This window comes from Oncorhynchus clarkii, chromosome 7, assembly GCF_045791955.1.
Source record: "Oncorhynchus clarkii lewisi isolate Uvic-CL-2024 chromosome 7, UVic_Ocla_1.0, whole genome shotgun sequence".
Taxonomy (NCBI): domain Eukaryota; kingdom Metazoa; phylum Chordata; class Actinopteri; order Salmoniformes; family Salmonidae; genus Oncorhynchus; species Oncorhynchus clarkii.
The window spans coordinates 48,944,690-48,965,059 of record NC_092153.1 but is presented as its reverse complement, the minus strand read 5'-3'; the positions used below and the strand labels follow the sequence as shown (position 1 = coordinate 48,965,059).

At 43.3% G+C, this 20,370-nt stretch overlaps 1 protein-coding gene across 1 annotated transcript in view; it reads right to left on the bottom strand.

Annotated features, from left to right (window-relative positions):
- Positions 1-20,370, bottom strand: part of LOC139413418 (calcium-dependent secretion activator 1) — a 168,469-nt gene that overhangs the window by 106,435 nt on the left and 41,664 nt on the right. The window contains exons 2-5 of the mRNA XM_071160777.1: positions 19,437-19,550; positions 17,255-17,587; positions 2,334-2,414; positions 1,741-1,974 (exon numbers count right to left, since the gene is read on the bottom strand). Of these exons, the coding sequence (XP_071016878.1) occupies positions 1,741-1,974; positions 2,334-2,414; positions 17,255-17,587; positions 19,437-19,550 (762 nt within the window). The remainder of the gene's footprint in view (positions 1-1,740; positions 1,975-2,333; positions 2,415-17,254; positions 17,588-19,436; positions 19,551-20,370) is intronic.

The following is a 20,370-nucleotide window of genomic DNA, read 5'->3' as shown; positions in this document are numbered from 1 at the left end:
CTGAGCTGACAAGGTGAAAATCTGTCGTTCTGCCCCTGAACGAGACAGTTAACCCACCGTTCCTAGGCCGTCATTGAAAATAAGAATGTGTTCTTAACTGACTTGCCTAGTTAAATAAAAGGGATAAAAAAATTATAATATATATTTTTTTTAAATCGGCAAATTGGCGCCAAAAAATACCGATTTCCGATTGTTATGAAAACTTGAAATCGGCCCTAATTAATCGGTCAACCTCTAATATACATATATATATATATATCACTTATTTCCAACACACATCTGCTGCTACAAACTAGTTTCAGACACAAACACAAAATTACATTTAACAGTTAGAGCACTGTTAAATACACTGATACTGTTACGGTTTTCTTCTGGTGAAAGAGAGGAGGACCAAAATGCAGCGTGGTTATATTTATACATATATTTACATATATTTAAACACAACCCCATCAATCTACAAAACCCCTAGACAAGACAAACACTTAATTCACCCATGTCACACCCTGGTCTAAACAAAATAATAAAGAGAACACAGAATACTAAGACCAGGGCGTGACAGATACTACTATAAAGAAACAGCTTCCTTGGTTTTTCACAGACATGGGCCGCCCAGATCAGCTCAGCCTCTGATCTACAGCCATGTCCACTGAGACCAGCAGAATAGGGAGTGTAAAACATTACGACTGCTGCAACAAACATTTCTGAGGTATACGAGAGAGGGACTATGTCCCATAGGACATTACTCATCAGAGCCTACAGTGCCTTCAGAAAGTATTCATACCACTTGACTTACAGTAGTCCAAATGTTATTGTGTTACAGCTTGAATTCAAAATGGATTAAATTGATAATTTCTCACCCATTTACACACAATACCCTATAATGACAGTGCTTTGATCTATTACGTTTATTTTTATCCTCAAAAACTCCCTAGTCCTTGTTGATGACAAGCATACCCAAAACATGATGCAGCTACCACCATCCTTGAATATATGAAGAGTGGTACTCAGTGATGTGTTGTGTTCAATTGCCCCAAACATAACACTTTGTATTCAGGACATAAAGTTAATTTCTTTGCCACATTCTTTGCAGTTTTACTTTAGTGCTTTATTGCATGTTTAGGAATATTTTTGTTCTGTACAGGCTTCCTTCATTTCATGCTGTCATTTAGATTAGTATGGTAGAGTAACTGCAGTAAGATGTTGATTGATCCTCAGTTCTCCTGTTACAGCCATTAAACTCTGTAACTGTTTTCAAAGTTACCACTGGCCTCATGGTGAAATCCCTGAGCGGTTTCCTTCCTCTCCGGCAACTGAGTTAGTGACTGGGTGTATTGATACACCACCCAAAGTGTAATTAATAACTTCACCATGCTCAAAGGAAAATTCAATGTCTGTCTACATTATTTTTTACCCATCTACCAATAGGTGCCCTTCTTTGTGAGGCATGGAAAACCTGCCTGGTCTTTGTGGTCTGTGAATCTGAGTTTGAAATTCACTGCTCGATTGATGGACCTTACAGATATTTATGTGTGGGGTACAGAGATGAGGTCATTCAAAAATCCTGTTAAAACACAATTATTGTACACAGAATCCCTGCAACTTATTATGTGACGTGTTAAACACATTTTTACTCCTGAACTTATTTATGCTTGACATAACTAACGGGTTGAACCTTTATTGACTCTAGATATTTCTGTGTCTCAGGCAGGCTGTGTGAGCTGCAGTGTTAACCAACTATACCTCCAGAGTGAAGGAGAGCACCACATCAGACTTGGACAGCGTGTTCTCATCCTCCTGGCCCATGTCTATGATGGAGGTGTTGTGCCCTCGTTTGAGCTTCTGCAGTTTGAACTCTCCTCCCTTGGACACGGGCATGCTCTCCAGGTTAGCCATCAGCAGGTTCACTGAGGATCTCAGCTCCTCTATGAACATGGCCTCCATCTCTTTGGACACAAACTTGGGAAACTTGCCGCCCTGTTAAGACAGACGCACGCAGGCATACACACAGGGACATACACACGCAGGCACACGATCACACACACGTCCATAGTGAAGTCTATGACCATAAAGTGTAGAGTATTTTTTAAAGAGGATGTTTATTCATGCGTACTCCTGCCCTGAGTCTACCTCTGCTTTTACATTATTGAGGCTGTTTTGCTCATGTGAGGGCCTACGGTTCACAACACACACACACTGTAGTACCTCTACTACTTAGTGTATAGGCCTTAGGCCTACTGCCTTCTACAGTATCTGTTACAGCTCTGGTGAGGTGATTTAAGAGGGGTGGGTTGGTGTCTAATTCTCTACTTTACTTTCAGGTAGTGGTGTCTTACCCTGGCGATCTGATCAGCCATCTGCAGTCGTCCGTCCAGTTCTCTCCTGATCTGTGCAGCCTGCTCATCTGGGTTATCAAGCTGGAAACGAACACAATGAGAGAAGATTTCATCATGACATAAGCCTGACATACAGTGTTTACTGTCGCCTTAGAGGTGACATAGGCCTTACACACAACCTCCATTACTAGCCTTTGTGATGCCCATGACCATAGACTAATGGTGATGACATAGTATTACCTCATCATCCTTGGGAATGATTTTCAAAAGGATCATTATCTGTAGTAATGTATGAATGTAACAACATGGAGCGACTTGCATCGTACTTGTAAACCCCACTAAAGTGATGAGCTGGAATCAATATCATTTCCATTTGAATTCCATCACTTCCCCTCCGGTGGGAAAGATGATCGATATTCAACCACTGTCAAATGATTGTGTTGCTATGTTAAAGGGGGAATCAGCAGTTGAAACAATGTTTTGGTAAAAAGCTGAGGAATGGGGCTGGAGAAATACAACCACTTTCAAGTTCAAAAACAGAGCTATGGATCCAAGGACTGACCATCCATGCTATCAAAACGATAGTTACATTTTTTTTTGAAGCAATATCGTGTTTGTATAGTCCCGTGTGGCTGAGTTGGTAGAGCATGTCACTTCTAATGCTAAGGTTATGGGGAACCAGTATGAAAATATATGCACTCATGACTGTAAGTCGCTCTTGTCTGCTAAATGACTCAAATGTAATGTCAAATGTTTACAATTACTTTGTTTACAAACATTGGAGTAAAACAAGTTTATATTTTGGGTTCTGATGGGTTATGACAGTTGAACTAAGCTCATGATGCATTTATAAGTAATCTTCAAGAAACAATGGTTACATATCATTAATATAGTCCAAAAATGGATGTAGCAACTGCAGATTACCCCTTTAATGATGCTTGTTTACAGCTCTGGTTCAGTTCTATGAATTCGTTCATTGACTATACACTGAGTGTACAGAACATTAGGAACAACTGCTCTTTCCATGACATGAAATAACCATGTGAATCCAGGTAAAATGGGCAAGACAAAACATTTAAGTGCCTTTGAACAGGCGGTATGGTAGTAGGTGCCAGGCGCACCGGTTTGAGTGTGTCAAGAACTGCAACGCTGCTGGGTTTTTCACGCTCAACCATTTCCCGGGTGTATCAGGAATGGTCCACCACCCAAAGGACATCAAGCCAACTTGACACAGCTGTGGGAAGCATTGGAGTCTATGTGGAACGCTTTCGACACCCATTACAGTCCATGCCCCGACGAATTGAGTCTGTTCTGAGGACAAAAAGGGTTGCAACTCAACATTAGGAACGTGTTCCTAATGTTTTGTACTCAGTGTACATCTGAGTAGATTTCATCAGATGTATGTGTGCAGTATAGACTCTTTCCCCAGATTGAAGAGCAGAGGTGTGTCTGAGCTGGTGAGAAAGGGATAGTCATTGGTGGTCAGGGAGCCTGCAGTATAATAGCAGACAAACACATCTGTCACAGCCACTCCTTCAGCGCCTGAGGATGGAGGAGCAAATTACTGCAGAGATGGTTTCTAGCATTGTGTGTACTGGCAGGACCACAAATACAGAGGTACATGTAAGAGATAGACGCTCTGTACATTATCTTGGAAATAATGGAGGACATGTCATACCAGTCACGTCAAACAGTGCCGCCAGAATAACAGTAAAGTAGCTGCATGTGTTTATTTAAGCTGTCTGCTAGTGGCATTTATTTGGATACATCCATTAGAAGGAGCTGATGATGCGTGATTTCATTAGGCATGAAAAAAAGTTGCCGTCTGGTTAGGACACTGTTCATTACCGTAGAGGTGGTTGCATTGTATATCAAACACAAGGCTAGAAGCTAGCTAAATAGTTTGTTGCTAGCATATCTGGCAATATGACAACTGAGGTCAACAATACCAGTTGCTGAAAACAGCTGGTCAAATGAGAAACATGTAGGAGGATGACAGCATAGCACTCTTTGCATCATGACTGCAACGTTGACAGACCGGAGACATTCATGCTCATTACTCACCACATTCCCACTCTAGAATGCGCTTCTAGCCAATCAGAAACGAGTATGGAACAATGCCATGGTATAACACATATACCACAACACATACACAGACGTGTTCAAGACCACATGTGCATCACCACACACACACACAGATATGCAACAAGATCTCTATAGTGTATGCTAATATAATCCCCCAGTCTGTTCAGAGGCATTGTTGGGGCTCTTCAAGTGAGATGGGCAGAACACACACACACACACACACACACACACACACACACACACACACACACACACACACACACACACACACACACACACACACAATGTACAGTACTAGTAACAGTGTGTGTGTTGGCCAGTAAGCCATCTGCACAGGAGCAGGGCTGTAATGTCTCCCTTCCTGTCTCCAGCTGGTGTCTACAGAACAGTCCTACACACCAACCGTTTCTTCTACACTCCCTGTAGATAATACACGAGCAAAACACTCCAACGAACGAGCACACACAGAATAGCAGAAAGCTAATTTCAACACCCAAAAGGCCAGACACACCCAAATTCCCAGGGCTGGCATTCCCCTCTGTCAGAGTTGTATGCCCTATGCCAAGCAGGTGCCCTGTCCACTAGAGGATCTCTGCCCACGCTACATACACCCTCTCCACCCTCTGACAGGGCACTGAGGCATTCTTCACAGCAACACTCAGAGAGGGTAGAGAAACAAGGGAGAGGGTGGATGAGAAGATTACAGTTGTCATAACACACACACACTCAGACAGAGATACTTTTCTGCATTACACCAGAACAGTAATCAGAAAGAGAAATCCCTGTCATAATAGAATCAGATCTGATGTAAGCAAGGCCAACTATAATTAGATTAATTAAATCTGCTTAATCTCCACTGGCCAAAAGCTGTGTGCCTGATTGCCACACCATATGTACTGTATCTGACAGTGTTTATCAGTGTGTGTTTGAGAGTATTGTGTTAGTATGATTGTGTCTGGAATAAATGCACGCTCTCCCATGCCCATCCATCTCAACACAGTCGCCCTGTCTAGAATACAACTCTTCAACATGACTTCACCTTCTCCCCTCCCTCTGTAGCCTCCAGGAAGACCGGGAACCCATCTTAGTTTAATGATACAGATGTCAGGATGAAGATTGTGAGATTTGCCACCATGCATTGTGTGTGTGTCTGTGTGTGTAGGGGGGTATTGGTGAATCAAAAGATGATGTCTCTCTCCATTCACGCCATTCTCTCTCTTAATTTCTGTTTTTCATTCTCTGAATTATAGCACAAAATATCCCTGTTCTCTCCCTCTCTCCAAAAGACTACCTATATGTTTCTCTCTCTGTGTCTTCTACCTTCCCTCTCCCTGTCTCTGTTACCCTCTCAGCCCTCTCTTGCCATTGAATTTTCTGACTGCTGCATTAACATGTTGCTGAACACCCACCCCTGCTGCTACCACCAACTCAAATCAAAGTTTATTTGTCACGTGCGCCGAATACAACCTTACAGTGAAATGCTTACTTACAGACCCCAACCAACAGTGCGATTTTTAAGTAAAAAAAATGGTATTTAGTGAACGATAGATACGTAAAGAATAATACAACAGTAATAAGACAGTGAAAAATAACAGTAGCGAGTATATATACGGGCACTGGTTAGTCGGGCTAATTGAGGTAGTATGTACATGTAGGTATGGTTAAAGTGGCTATGCATATATGATAAACAGAGAGTAGCAGTAGCGTAAAATATGGGTTGGGGGGACAACGCAAATAGTCTGGGTAGCCATTTCATTACTTGTTCAGGAGTCTTAAGGCTTGGGGGTAAAACTGTTGAGAAGCCATTTGGTCCTAGACTTGGTGCTCCGGTACCGCTTGCCTTGCGGTAGGAGAGAGAACATTCTATGACTGCGGTGTGTGGGGTCGTTGACAATTTTTAGGGCCTTCCTCTGACGAGGTCCTGGATGGGAGGCAGCTTAGCCACAGTGATGTACTGGGCCGTACGCACTACCCTCTGAAGTGCTCGTTCGGAGGCCGAACAGTTGCCATACTAGGCAGTGATGCAACCAGTAAGGATACTCTCGATGTTGCTGCTGTAGAACCTTTTGAGGATCTGAGGACCCATGCCAAATCGTTTTAGTTTCCTGATGGGGAATAGGCTTTGTTGTGCCCTCTTCACGACTGTCTTGGTGTGTTTGGACCATTCTAGTTTGTTGGTGATGTGGACATGAAGGAACTTGAAGCTCTCAACCTGCTCCACTACAGACCCTTCGACAAGAATGGGGACGTGCTCGGTCCTCCTTTTCCTGTAGTCCACAATAATCTCCTTTGTCTTGATAATGTTAAGGGATAGGTTGTTTTTCTGGCACCACCCGGCCAGGCCTCTGACCTCCTCCCTATAGGCTATCTCGTCGTTGTCGGTGATCAGGCCTACCACAAGCTTACATTCCTGTTGTGTTTGAGAACACACACACACACACACACACACACACGGCTTGGGCAGCCAACAGACACACAGTCAAGTATGTATGGGATGTGTGTGGGGTCAAAATGGGGCCAATCTGTCCTCTTTACATTACAGGATGAGATTCCAAAGTAATTAATCCAATCGCATCGCTAAAGTCTCAATCCCGGCCAGTGATCAAAGCCCTACCTAAAACGGTTTCAGCCCAGGATGCAAAGAGCAGACTCTACTTAGAAGTTCCTTCTACCTCAAACTTAAGTGTCCCCTACAGAGTGGCAAGACGAGTCATCTCATTTGACACACTGCCCAACAGTATATTGTGTTCCATGCCCACTTAATTTAGTAGATCCCACATCCCCACTGGGTTAGGCTCTGATGATCCCTGTCTGTGTGTGCCTGCCTGTCAGTCAGTCAGTGGCTGTATGTGAAAATCGAGTCTACTTTAAATGCCCAGATGTCATACTATTTTTGGCTTTAACAAGAGCTGATCAATTACAGAAATCAACAAATAACGGGAAACAAAGCAATCTCGCATGATGCATTCTCAGTATTCGAAAATCGAGTGGTTTAAACGGCAGAATGTTATACTCATTTCGGCTCTTCATCTAATTGGATGCACACTTTTCCACAATGCATTGGAAAATGTGGGTTGCAAATGATAGACCCTTGTTCTCTTCAAGTAGCCAAACAACAAAACTAGGCTACTTAATTGGGAAGATACCGAATAGCGAAGCTTCTGCGGTGGTGTTCAAATGTAGGCTAAGTCATTTTTGTTCTCATTAAAATGATCACATCTTTGAAAACAGAAGTCTTTTTTTTTGTTACAGCACTTTGGTTTCACTAATAAATATGTTGAAACTGAACCAAACTTGTTTCTGTCTTCAGTCCTTTTTAAATAGGATAGATGGGCTGTATGGGCTTCTGTCACGACGACGCTGGGAGACGGGAAGCAAGTGCAGGTAGTGAGTATAATAATAAACGTACCAGAGCACACCGCAAGTCACAAGTGTAGCGTATGGACATGGAACAACATTATTACTGCCTGGGGAATAGACCTAAGGGAGTGGCAGATATAGGGGAGGTAATGAGAGAGGAAATGGAGTCCAGGTGAGCCTAATCATGAGGAGTAGACCGCGTAATATTTGATGCCAGGTGCGCATAACGATGGTTGCCAGGACCGGTGGTTAGGAAACCGGCGATGTCGAACACCGGAGAGGAGAAGCGGGAGTAGACTTAACAGCTACGGTATAGGTCCAATGTGATAGTCTGCCTATAACCATTCATATTCTATTCAACGTTTAGAGGAATTAATCAAATTGGAACTGAGCTATTATCAGATTGGTTAATGCGATGCATTTCTGTTGAATTTGGAAAAATCCACCCGCACTCGGCCTCACCTCCCCTACTCAGCCAGTCAGGGCTATTATCAGGGCTATGTGGCATACTGCATACTTTTTACTAAACGGTACATGCTAAATAGTATGCGACGATGACTACATAGTATGCAGTTTAAGTATGTAGTACGCTAGTATGGATATTCAGACACAGCCAGCCAGTCAGCTTGTGTCTGTGATCTGTAGTATCAATCTTCATCATGTTGTTGTAACTGTAGAAGCCGTGCTGTTGTTGTGCTGAGTGGCAATCGATAGTGTATTCTGTCCACTGAGTAGCATGATGAACTATCTATCTTTTTCAATCACTCACTAGAGCGTGGAGCCTCTGAGTCTGAGGCACCGGTCACTCCATCATTAAGCACTCCAGGCGGCAGATAACTCATCCTTATATGAAAACATTCATAGGGGGTGAACAGCTATAGCGTAAACACAGGCAGAGTGAGGCAGAGCTGGGAGGGTTGAGGATAAGGGTCAGGGAGACGTTCCCTCTGAAACTCACTTGTCCACCACCACGCTCCATAAAATTAATATTTTGGCCACATATCAGGATCGTAGGGTTGATTGAGTTTAGATCCCAGGTCAGTTGCACTGGCTTGATTGAGTTTAGGGTCAAGTGTGGCACTGTCTGATACCGTTGTCAAGGGTACAGTCCTCCTAATCTGCTTGTTCCCTTCTGTTTTCCACTTTTTAAAGAAACACACAAGCATACACACACACCTTTGTTTTACTATCATTGTGGGGACCAAACAATTGATTCACATTCAAAATCCTATTTTCCCTAACCCTTAACCTAACCCTAACCTAACCTCAACCCTAACCCCAAACCCTAAACATTATTCTAATGCTAACCCCTAAGCCTAAAATAGCCTTTTTTCTTGTGAGGAATTCTGGTCCCCACAAGGATAGTAAAACCAAACACACAAAAGCGCAGAGTGCATAAGTGTCTGATCAATGTTTAATCCTATGTACAGAGAACTCCGTGCACACTTCCACTGTGATACTACAGTGCTTTCCTTACATGAGGCTTCAGGCTCTTTTGTAGATCAACTCTCTACAGATGAGATTAAATGTCATAACACACAGGTATTCAGCTACTGGGAATTTTGGCCAGAGGTAACGGACTAAAAGGATGGGTTTGCAGGATTTTGTGATTCACTAAATACTATCTCCTCTACCTTATCCAAACAGGCTCCTCTCGTCTCCTCTCATTTGCTCTCCTCTCCTCAGTCTTTTAATTGTTTAAATAAATTGCATTCCCATCCGATTGATAGATTCAAAGCCAAACTCTGATATGTGATTAGGGGAAACCTTTCCGGCCTGTCTGGTTTAATATATACAGGATGACAACGGCTGCCAGGGGAGGAGGGGGAGAGGGGAAATAAAGGTAGCCATGTTTACTGTCACCATGGTAGCACAAATGAGCAGACAAAGGGCATGGTGTGTGTGTGTGTGTGACTGACGGCAGAAAGGTTCCATAAACAAATAAACACACACACACAGTGAGCATAGCAACACACCATACAGACTACACCAAATCAAAAGTCCAGCATTGAGATCTACTTCAAAGCTTTCAGACAGACATCTGTTTGCAGTACAATAGCAGCAAGGTCTTTGATGAAAATTGAGGATATATTACTTCCCCATTCTGTAATAGCAGCAAATGTATGCATAGAACGGAGGGCTTTCAAATCGTTGTGTTGATGGCCTTGTTTATGATACAAAACCTATAGGAGTCTTTTCTTTGGATTTGATCTCTCTCATCCATATTCAATGAGGTGTACAGTAAGTGACTTGACAGAGTAAAAGGTTTTATACATCTAACACAGAGAACAAAAGACTCATTGATGACGGCTGTTGTTTTTCTGTTCCACCTGAACTGGAAAATAACTGATAAAAGGGACTTCTGACAGACTTCTAAAACATTCTGTGTGCTCAAGCAGGCAATTTTTTGGAGGAAAAATACAACTGTTTGCATTGACGCTTTTATGTAGTTTAATACTTAAAGACATGCTCCGGAACTTTGGCAACTAGTAAGTATTTTTGAAACCTCCCGCTTCGGGCTGGATGTGTCAATCTGTAGTTCATACATGCATAATCTATGATCAGAATTACAGCCTTATCATAATTAGCCACGAAATCCATAGTTTGAAAGTGACTGTTTACAGGAAGCTGCGCAGCGCCCTACATTTCCCCCCCACGTGGGTCAGCCCCCTAGCAATTCAAGTTTCAGCCAATGAATGTTAGCCCCTCGCCTTTGGGGGGGAACTAGCAAGATGCAGATTGAGAGAGAGAACCCCTTTTGGCTTGTGAGCTCTACTTTCAGAACTATTAAAGAATACAAAAGTACCAGAGAATCTCTTTAACTGATTATACAGGCTTAACGGAGAGTGTTTATATAGGGCATATGTATCCTTGAAGTTAGAGAGACCAATAGCCAGAATGTTAACAGACAATGGCAAGAGGGAGATGAACTGGCAACCAGAAGGTGTGTGTTTGTGTTGTGGGAGTGTGTTCTGGGAGCAGAGATCAAGGCAAATTATCCGCCTCACTAGAGCTGGATTCTCCAGAGCTTTTGTATTGATAGATTGCAAATTACTGTTTTATATTCTTACTGTTTTATATCATTATATCCTCTTAGTATGAATATATTGTTTTATATAGCCTTAGAAATCAAAATTAGTGTAAGGTTCAAGCTCTTTGTATGAGAAGTGTAATTATTTAGTGGACTGCAGTGGACTGTGAGAATGAGTACTCCCAATAACTTTAAGACCTCTCCTGACTGATAAGATGTCCTGTGATATGCACGGAGGAGCATGGAGACACCTTTTCCAACTGTGTGATGGAAAAGTACTGAACTACATCTTTGTGGAAGGGAGGGGGTGAGAGCTGGCGCCGACAGAGATGGTATGAAGATGGCGCCGACAGAGATGGTTGCCTCGATTCGCGTTCTTAGGAAACTATGCAGTATTTGGTTTTTTTATGTATTATTTCTTACATTGTTAACCCAGGAAATCTTAAGTCTTATTACATACAGCCGGGAAAAACTATTAGAACTATAAAACAGCGGCAGGCGGTCGGCACGACAACATCCATAACTCCAAACCCCATCTGGTGAAAAGGAAGAAGACCCACTCTGTCCACCCACACCTAGGTCAAGTCACGCATCTGCCAAACAGGGCTGAAATTCTATTTATTCCTTAACTCAAATCATCATTACAGGCTAAAACATATTCATCAGAAGACAATATGCTCTCATTTTAATTTAGTCAGTCACTGAGGTTGTAAATTCACAGAAATGTTTACATAGTCATGATTTAGTCTTCAGTTTGCAGAGGTCCACACACACAAAGGTAAAACAACATAAAATGCACCCTTTATCAACATTATCACCTGGAAATCCATCAGCCCCCTTTGCACCATTCTTACACTGCAATCATCATCTTGGGGCGGCAGGGTAGCCTAGTGGTTAGAGTGTTGGACTAGTAACTGGAAGGTTGCAAGTTCAAACCCCCGAGCTGACAAGGTACCCCTGAACAGGCAGTTAACCCACTGTTCCAAGGCCGTCATTAAAATAAGAATTTGTTCTTAACTGACTTTCCTAGTAAAATAAAAAAAATAAGTACAACAACAGCTTGCTACAAAATGTGATAGGCGGGAACCATCTGTATCTCAATCTCCTTCAAAAGCCTCCAACTCACAAAGGTACATGATGACAGGTACCCGAGTAGGGACACGGATTACAGCTGTTCTGTTCTTCAAACGCTCAATCTGACACTCAAATCAAATAACATCTTATTTGTCACTTGCTTCGTAAACAACAGGTGTAGACTAACAGTGCAGAGAGGAAAAATAGAACAATTATAACACTAGGAATAAATATGCAATGAGTAATGATAACTTGGCTATTTACACGGGGTACCAGAACTGAGTCGATGTGCAGGGCTATGAGGTAATTGAGGTAGATATGTACAGTGCCCTTTACCAAGGATGCCACTTATATTGTAAAAATAAATAAATGTGAAGTAAATGAAATAAATATTTTTCTCCAAAACACCCCTAGAAATTCTTAGGAGTAAATCTCTGTCGATGTGGACATGCTCGACCCTTCATTTCCAGTAGTCCACGAACAGCTCCTTTGTCTTGCTAACATTGAGGGAATGGTTGTTGTCCTGGCACCACATTGCCAGGTCTCTGACCTCCTCCCTGTAGGCTGTCTCATCGTCATCGGTGATCAGGCGTCGAGTCATCTGTAAACTTAATGATGGTAATGGAGTCGTGCGTGGCCACACAGTCATGGGAGAACAGGGAGTAAAGTAGTGGACTAAGCACACACCGCTGAGGAGCACCTGTGTTGAGGGTCAGCGCAGCAGATGTGGTGTTGCCTACCCTCACCACCTGGGTGTGGCCCGTCAGGAAGTCCAGGATCCAGTTGCAGGGGGAGGTGGTTAGTCCCGGGGTCCTTAGCTTAGTGATGAGCTAGGAGGGCACTATGGTGTTAAATGCTGAGCAATAGCCAATGAACAGCATTATCACGTAGGTGTTCCTTTTGGCCAGGTGGTAAAAGGCAGTGTGGAGTGCAACAGAGATTGCATCATCTGTGGATCTGTTGGGGCGGTATGTGAATTAGAGCGGGTTCAGGGTGTCTGGGATGCAGTGGCAGTCGGTGCCATTTCAGATGAGGGAGGATTAACATGGCCTTATTTCTATTGCAGCATATTGGATGACTGTCATTCATACTCCTTTCACCCAGTTCAATGTAACAGCAATAGGCTTAGGCTACTACATGAAACTCAAATTTTCACTGTACCTATCATGAGGTTGCTACAACCTAGCCTAGGAAGGAAAGTTCACAACGTAGGTTGACAGATGGAGATAATTTTGAGTAATCAAGGTGACAGTGACACATTCAATACCGTCTTGCACACTCTTGCCTGCATCTAGCTGATCTAATGTGTAATCATCAGTCCAACAAGAGTTTATATCGGACAAATTCATGTATATTTATCCCCACTTCCGTTTGAGAAACGTTTTTCAACAGAATCAGTGCAATGAATACACCCCTGATCATGCCCACACAGTTCACTTTCATAACAGCCACATACAAGCAGTTTGTTATATATATAATTCCTTCTCTCATCTATCTACGCGCTCTCCTCCTCTCAACTTTTCCCTTCGCTTGTGGACTTGTGCACAACATATCAGCTGTCTGTGACCAGGTGAAAAAACCTTTCCAAGCCAAACCGTCATGACCACGAACCACTACAACACAGCCTACATTGTTGTCACATCGTAGTCAACATAGCTACTAGAACTAACACGTTAGTAATCATGTAGTACAGTGTCCAGTGTATAGTCAGCAGCTAGCAGAATCGCTGTTACACCGGCGGGCCCAGGTGAAAATACATTTAGAAAACCAAAAGCTTACCTTGACTTCGAAGAGTTCCAGGGTTGGATAGCCATAGCTAGCTAGGTAACATAGCATCCCTTTCTGTTTGAGCCGGATGATTGAGTAAGCTAAAATAGCTAGCAGCATTCGATGCTAGCTAAGTAAGTGAAAGTTTTAAAAAATATACTATGAAATATAGCACTCTTTCTATATCTTGCTTCTTAATTTTGAAATAAATTAATGTGTTGCCTTTCTCTCTCTTTGAGTCAATAACTCACCAGTGCTAGCTAGCTGTAGCTTATACTTCCAGTACTAGAGTCATTCTCTGCTCCTTTGATTGGGATGACAACATGTCAGTTCATGCTACAAGAGCTCTGATAGGTTGGAGGATGTCCTCAGGAAGTTGTCACAATTACTGTATAAGTCTATGGAAAAGGGTGAGAACCATGAGCCTCCTAGGTTTTGTATTAAAGTCAATGTACCCAGCGGAGGACATAAGCTATCTTTCCTCCGGCTACACCATGTTGCTACCCTACAGAGTGCTGCTGAGGCTACTGTAGAACTTCATTGCAAAACAGTGTGATTTGAATATATTTACTATAGTTTTATCTAAAAAGGATAACTTTTAATGTTTCACAATTTTATTTTTATAAAATTCACTGAGGTGGATGATCCTCCCCTTCCTCCTATGAGGAGCCTCCACTGCGGGATGATGGTGTTGATGTGAGCCATGACCAGCATTTCAAAGCTTTTTATGGCCACAGATGTGAGTGCTACAGGGCGGTAGTCATTTAGGCAGGTTACCTTGGAGTTCTTGGTCGTCTGCTTGAAACATGTAGGTATTACAGACAGTCAGGGAGAGGTTGAAAATGTCAGTAAAGACACTTGCCAGCTGGTCAGCGCATGCTCTGGCATGGACTGGCCTCATTTAATGTGTCATAACTGTGTGTGTGTGTGTGTGTGTGTGTGTGTGTGTGTGTGTGTGTGTGTGTGTGTGTGTGTGTGTGTGTGTGTGTGTGTGTGTGTGTGTGTGTGTGTGTGTGTGTGTGATGATATTCACAATAATTTTGTCGTCAAACCCCAGCAGTGGAAAACGAAATCATATTCTTGAAAACAGAGCAAAGGCACAGACATAATTCCATGTAACACACAGCAAGTCTGTGCAGATATCTGTTTGCACATCCAACAGCTCATTCATTTTCACTCTTTCCGGGGAGATGGAAAATGTACATGAAAAGAAACATCATGTCAGTTGAAGCCACAGCAATAGGCTTGACGAGTCTCATTCTGTGGTAGAGGCAGATACAGATAGAGCTGACAGGACTTCCTGTGTCCCTGCCAGAAGATGAGTCACTAGCAGTATTAATGTTCAGGGGGTGGCCCTGCCTTTTAACTGGAACCAGGAGCGTGGATGGGACACATTATTGAATTAAGAAACATCAGAAAAGTCATTTCAATCTTGGCCTGGACTACAATGATACCTAGGTCTTAAAAAGAGAATACAATGGCTAAGCCTGAAGACTACATTTTTTACTTTTACATTTGAATTTAGCAGACGCTCTTATCCAGGGTGATTAAGATTGAATCCTACTTCACCGGCTCTGGCGCTCGTCAGATGTGTCAGGGCTCCTCAGGGGTGCATGCTTAGTTCCCTCCTGTCAATGCTGTTCATTGACTACAGCTCAGCGTTCAACACCATAGTGCCCCACGAATCTCTCAACTAAGCTAAGGATCCTGGGACTAAACACCCCCCTTTGCAACTGGACCCTGGACTTCCTGACAGGCCGCCCCCAGGTATAAAGGGTAGGCAACAACACATCTGCCACGTTGATCCTCAACACTGCGGCACCTAAGGGGTGCGTGCTTAGTTCCCTCCTGTACTTCCTGTTTACCCACGACTGCATGGCCAAGCACGACTCCAACACCATCATTAAGTTTCCTGATGACACAACAGTGTTAGGCCTGATCACTGACAACGATGAGAAAGGGAGGAGGTCAGAGACCTGGCAGTGTGGTGCCAAGACAACAACCTCTCCCTCAATGTGAACAAGACAAAGGAGTTGGAAAAGACATTAACATCGACGGGGCTGAGTGGAGCAGGTCGAGAGTTTTAAGTTCCTTGGTGTCCACATCACCAACAAACTATCATGGTCCAAACACACCAAGACAGTCGTGAAGAGGGCACGGCAACAACTTTTCCCTTCAGGACACTGCAAGGATTTGGCAATATTTTTTTAATTTTTTTACAGCTGCACCATCAAGGGTTGCATCATTGCCTGGTATGGCAACTGCTCGGCATTTGACCGTAAGGCGCTACAGAGGGTAGTGCGTACGGCCCAGTGCATCCATGACTTATGTACTAGGCGGTGATAGAAAAAGGTCCAAAATGTCCAGTCACCCAAGTCATGGATTGTTCTCTCTGCTACCGCACGGCAAGCGGTACCGTAGCACCAGGTCTAGGTCCAAAAGGCCCCAAGCCATAAGACTGCTGAACAATTAATAAAATGGCCACCCGGACTATTTACATTATCTATGCATAGTCACTTTACCCCTACCTACATGTACAAATGACCTCGAACAAACCTGTACCCCCGCACATTGACTACATTGACATACCTGTACCCCCTGTATAGCCTCGTTATTGTTATATTATCGTGTTACTTCTTATTTTATTTAGTAAATATTTTCTTAACTCTATTTCTTGAACTGCATTGTAGGCTTGTAAGTAAACATTTCACGGTAGCGTCTACACCTGTTGTATTCGGCGCATGTGACAAATACAAATTGATTTGATTAACAGGAGCAATTAGGGTTAAGTGCATTGCTCAATGACACATCTACAAATGTGTCACCTAGTAGGCTTGGGGATTCAAACCAGCAACCTTTTGGTTAATGGCCCAACGCTCTTAACTGCAAGGCTACCTGGCCAGCGTCCTGTGTGTGTGGCAACTGAATGGTTAATCCTGGACAGACAAAAGCCTGGATGATGACTTAAGACATCCTGAAGGGCTCACTACACCTTCTTCCATTGAACCCAGTATGACTGACATGTGGACCCCCTCTTTAAAGGCCACCATCGCTCTTATTCTGGCTGCCTACTTCTCAGCCCACCCTCTCCATTCAACAATGATCAATAGCTATCCATTCCATTCTCTATGATATAATATGATTGCCGTTAGCACAGTACCTTGGTAGTCACACTCATCTATTGTTCTGCCTCCATAGTGCCCTTCACACCACCCACACTCTCTCTCCATCTCACAATGGTCATATTTTTTTTGCAGTATTCATTCTGGTCCTCTTTCCTGCTTGGATTAAAGGGTTTTCAATCCCACACTAAACACTGTGCTTTTCTGTGACAGGTGCCTATTCATCTAATAACCCTGGAAGGTGGATGGATTTTCATGTAAGGCTGATTTCACAGCACACTTTTACCATTTCAACCCATTGGAATTTAATAGGAAGCAAGCTTCAAATCAAAGCCTCAAAAAGGTGTTAAAAGTTGACACTGCACCTCAAGTCACCTCTCAGACATAGAGAAAGGAGTGAAACGGGGAAATCTCCATCAGTGAAAGTGTTAGTGTTAAGACAAATGTCGGGTAAAGGACATGAGATGAAGCTCTTATCTCACCTGACAGGCGTTGTAGAGGAGCTGGTGCTCAAACTTCTTGATGCCCAGGATGGACTGGAACATCTCATAGAGCTGGTCCTTACTGAGGATGAGCTCTGAGGCTGCACTGGCTGTCATCCGCTGCTGGTGCTTCCTGGGGTCATCCTCTCCGCGGTAGATTGTGTCAAACTTGGCCATCCAGGAGCTGAGCACTGTCTCCTTACTTAGGCCGTCGATCTCCGGCAGGCTACGGACCCGCTTCTCAATGTGCTTCTTGAAAACCTCCCGCGAGTCACTGGCCGAGCAGCCTCCGCTCTGGACCATCCGGGACACCCGGTCACTCTTCAGGAATATCTGTGGTCACGGTTAAGAGCATAGAGGGGGGATTAAGCACGTGGTTCAAGTATTAAAAAGGCAGAAAGAACATACAGGAAGAACATACAGTTTGGTTGTGAGGTTGGGATGAATTGTATTTGAACTCAATTTCTGAATTGGAAATTGCCCATTATTTTCTGTGAGACATCCTCCCCTGCATCTGCGTAAAGAAGCCCTGGTGGCAGCCTGACACGTCTTTGCTTCTGGAGGGAAGTGAAACGTCTAAAGTACTGCTTCTCTCTTTGAGGATTTGCTGCAGCTCGGTCTTTCTGTCTTCATGATGAAGGTGCAGAGGAAAATAAATGATAGTAGTTTCAATTCAATCTGGCATTGTTGTGCTTATCTGTTCAATCCCAAACTGCACATTTATTTTCCCACAATTCTCACGAAGCAATTTTTCCATGCCAAAGGGTATGGGTTAGGGAAAGAGAAATGTGTCTGGCTGACTCAGATGTTGGCCCTCTCTCTACCATGCAGCATCCTTATGGTTCACGGTGACAGGCTCCCTGTTCCCCATCAGTGCCTAACGCAGGGTGAAGACTGAGGGCCATCGCCTCTGAGGCTGGATGGACATACAGATACACAGACATGTATCATCCTCGGGCACTTGCAACTTTTCTGAAACAGCAGCAGTGCTCTCAGTGGGCCAAACAGAAGGGAACAATGCACAAATGGGAGTGTTGAAAATAGAACTGCTGATATAGAAAATAAAATTGAAATGTTGGCTATAATTTTTTGTCTTAATTTAGCTTAATCCTAAATTCTGCCAAGGAAGAGTACCCCAGGTCTCCTCCAGGCTCTAAGGCAGGTGGGGATGTGGGGTGGGGATGTGGGGAGTGTGTAAGCAACACAGTCAGTAAGAGCATTGGGCTTTAATTGAATTGGAAAACCAGCTTTAGCTGGGTGTTGAGTAATGAAGCATTTCAATTCACTAATTTAGGCTTATTGAAGTGTTGTATTAATTAATTCTGCAGGCAGAGTAAATCTCATTCACTTTTGTCTCATTTTCTGTAACGGTTTGGAAGCTTTGAGACAGTGTTTCAAACCTCGTTCTTCTGTGATTTCAGAGTTGTCAAGGCAGACATATTGAACGGGATGGATAGTCATACTCTCTTGTATTTATTTTTTTGGTACTTTTCACACCTTTTTCTCCCCAATTTCATGTTATCCAATTGGTAGTTAGTTATGGCCCATCGCTGCAACTCCTGTACAGACTCGGGAGAGGCGAAGGTCGAGAGCCATGCGACCCCTGAAACACGACCCTGCCAAGCCGCACTGCTTCTTGACACACTGCTCGCTTAACCCGGAAGCCAGCCGCACCAATGTGTCGGAGGAAACACTGTACAGCTGGCGACCGAAGCCAGAGTGAATGCGCCCGGCCCGCCACAAGGAGTCGCTAGAGTGCGTTGGGACAAGGACATCCCGGCCGGCCAAACCCTCTACCTAACCCGGGCGCCACTCGGGAGGCCCCGGATAGGCATACTCAAAGCTACTTTTCTGGAGCACAAGATGTCCATGGATTCAGCTTAGCACCTCACATAGCCTCTGTCTGAACTATTAATATTTTAGAGGCCTATTTTGGGAAGTCCAATTCATTTGAATCTGTCAGATGCAGGAGGAAAACATTAATAAGACTGCCTGAGGGAAGCAGCTGTCTGTGTGTTCCACATCATTTACCAGACCAAAGGTCTCCTCAAACATCCAGACAATTTGGTTCGTCTGCAGAGGACTATTTAAAACTGCAGAATAATCATTGGTGAATACAAATCAACAGATAACCCCCCCCCCCCCACACACACACACACACACAGAGAGAGTAGGGCCTCACATCATAGTAGCTCTGGACTGCATTGATGAAGGCCTCGTCTGCCACTATCTGGGTGTCACCACTGAGGAAAGCCTGGAAACGCTCCTTCACTGTCTGTAACTGCTGCTTACTGATCTGAGAGAGGAGACAGACAGACAGACAGACAGACAGACAGACAGACAGACAGACAGACAGACAGACAGAAGTCAGTCAATATAGAGGGAAACAACAGAGTAATAGGAATCATGGTAACATTAAGTTAGCTCACAAGTTTCATATTACTTCACTTCAAACATTTATTGTCAGTCCCCTCATAAAATGAATAAGTTTATATCAATGTTGAATATACAGTAAAAAAAATGTTTTATATTTCTTCACTTAACACAACTACTCTTTTTGGATCCTCTTTGCATGCATAGATCTTTCTTCTTCAGTGCTAAATTGAAACTGCCCTGCGCAGCCCCAGTCCCAGCACTCATATCTCAGTCCTCCCATTACCAATTACAAATTTCCTGGTTCTATCTCATGCCGTTTTTAACATCCGGGTTGTTCCACCAATTCGGTGCTTTTTAAGATGTGTAACTTTGTAAGAAAAAAAACTTCAGATTTTACCAAATGGTTACATTCTGTCGTAAAGGGCACATAGGCAACTTAATAAAAAACATATTTTCCATCACAAGAAGGTAAATAAATAAAAATCATACTATAGTAAATGCCTGTTAAGTGCCAAATAAAGTAGCAGGGTTGACGATTGCATCTTAAATCAAACAAAAATCCCCTTGTGACAGTGGAAATGGAAGCACATTTCTAGTCTGTCTAGATGTAGGTAACAGGGTTGGACGTGTTATGCTCGACCCGCTTAGGTTTCTACCACAAAACACCAGAACATGGCCAAAAAGAGTAGAACCAGCTCACCTGCTTTAACACTATGATTTGACTATTAGATGTTTATTTT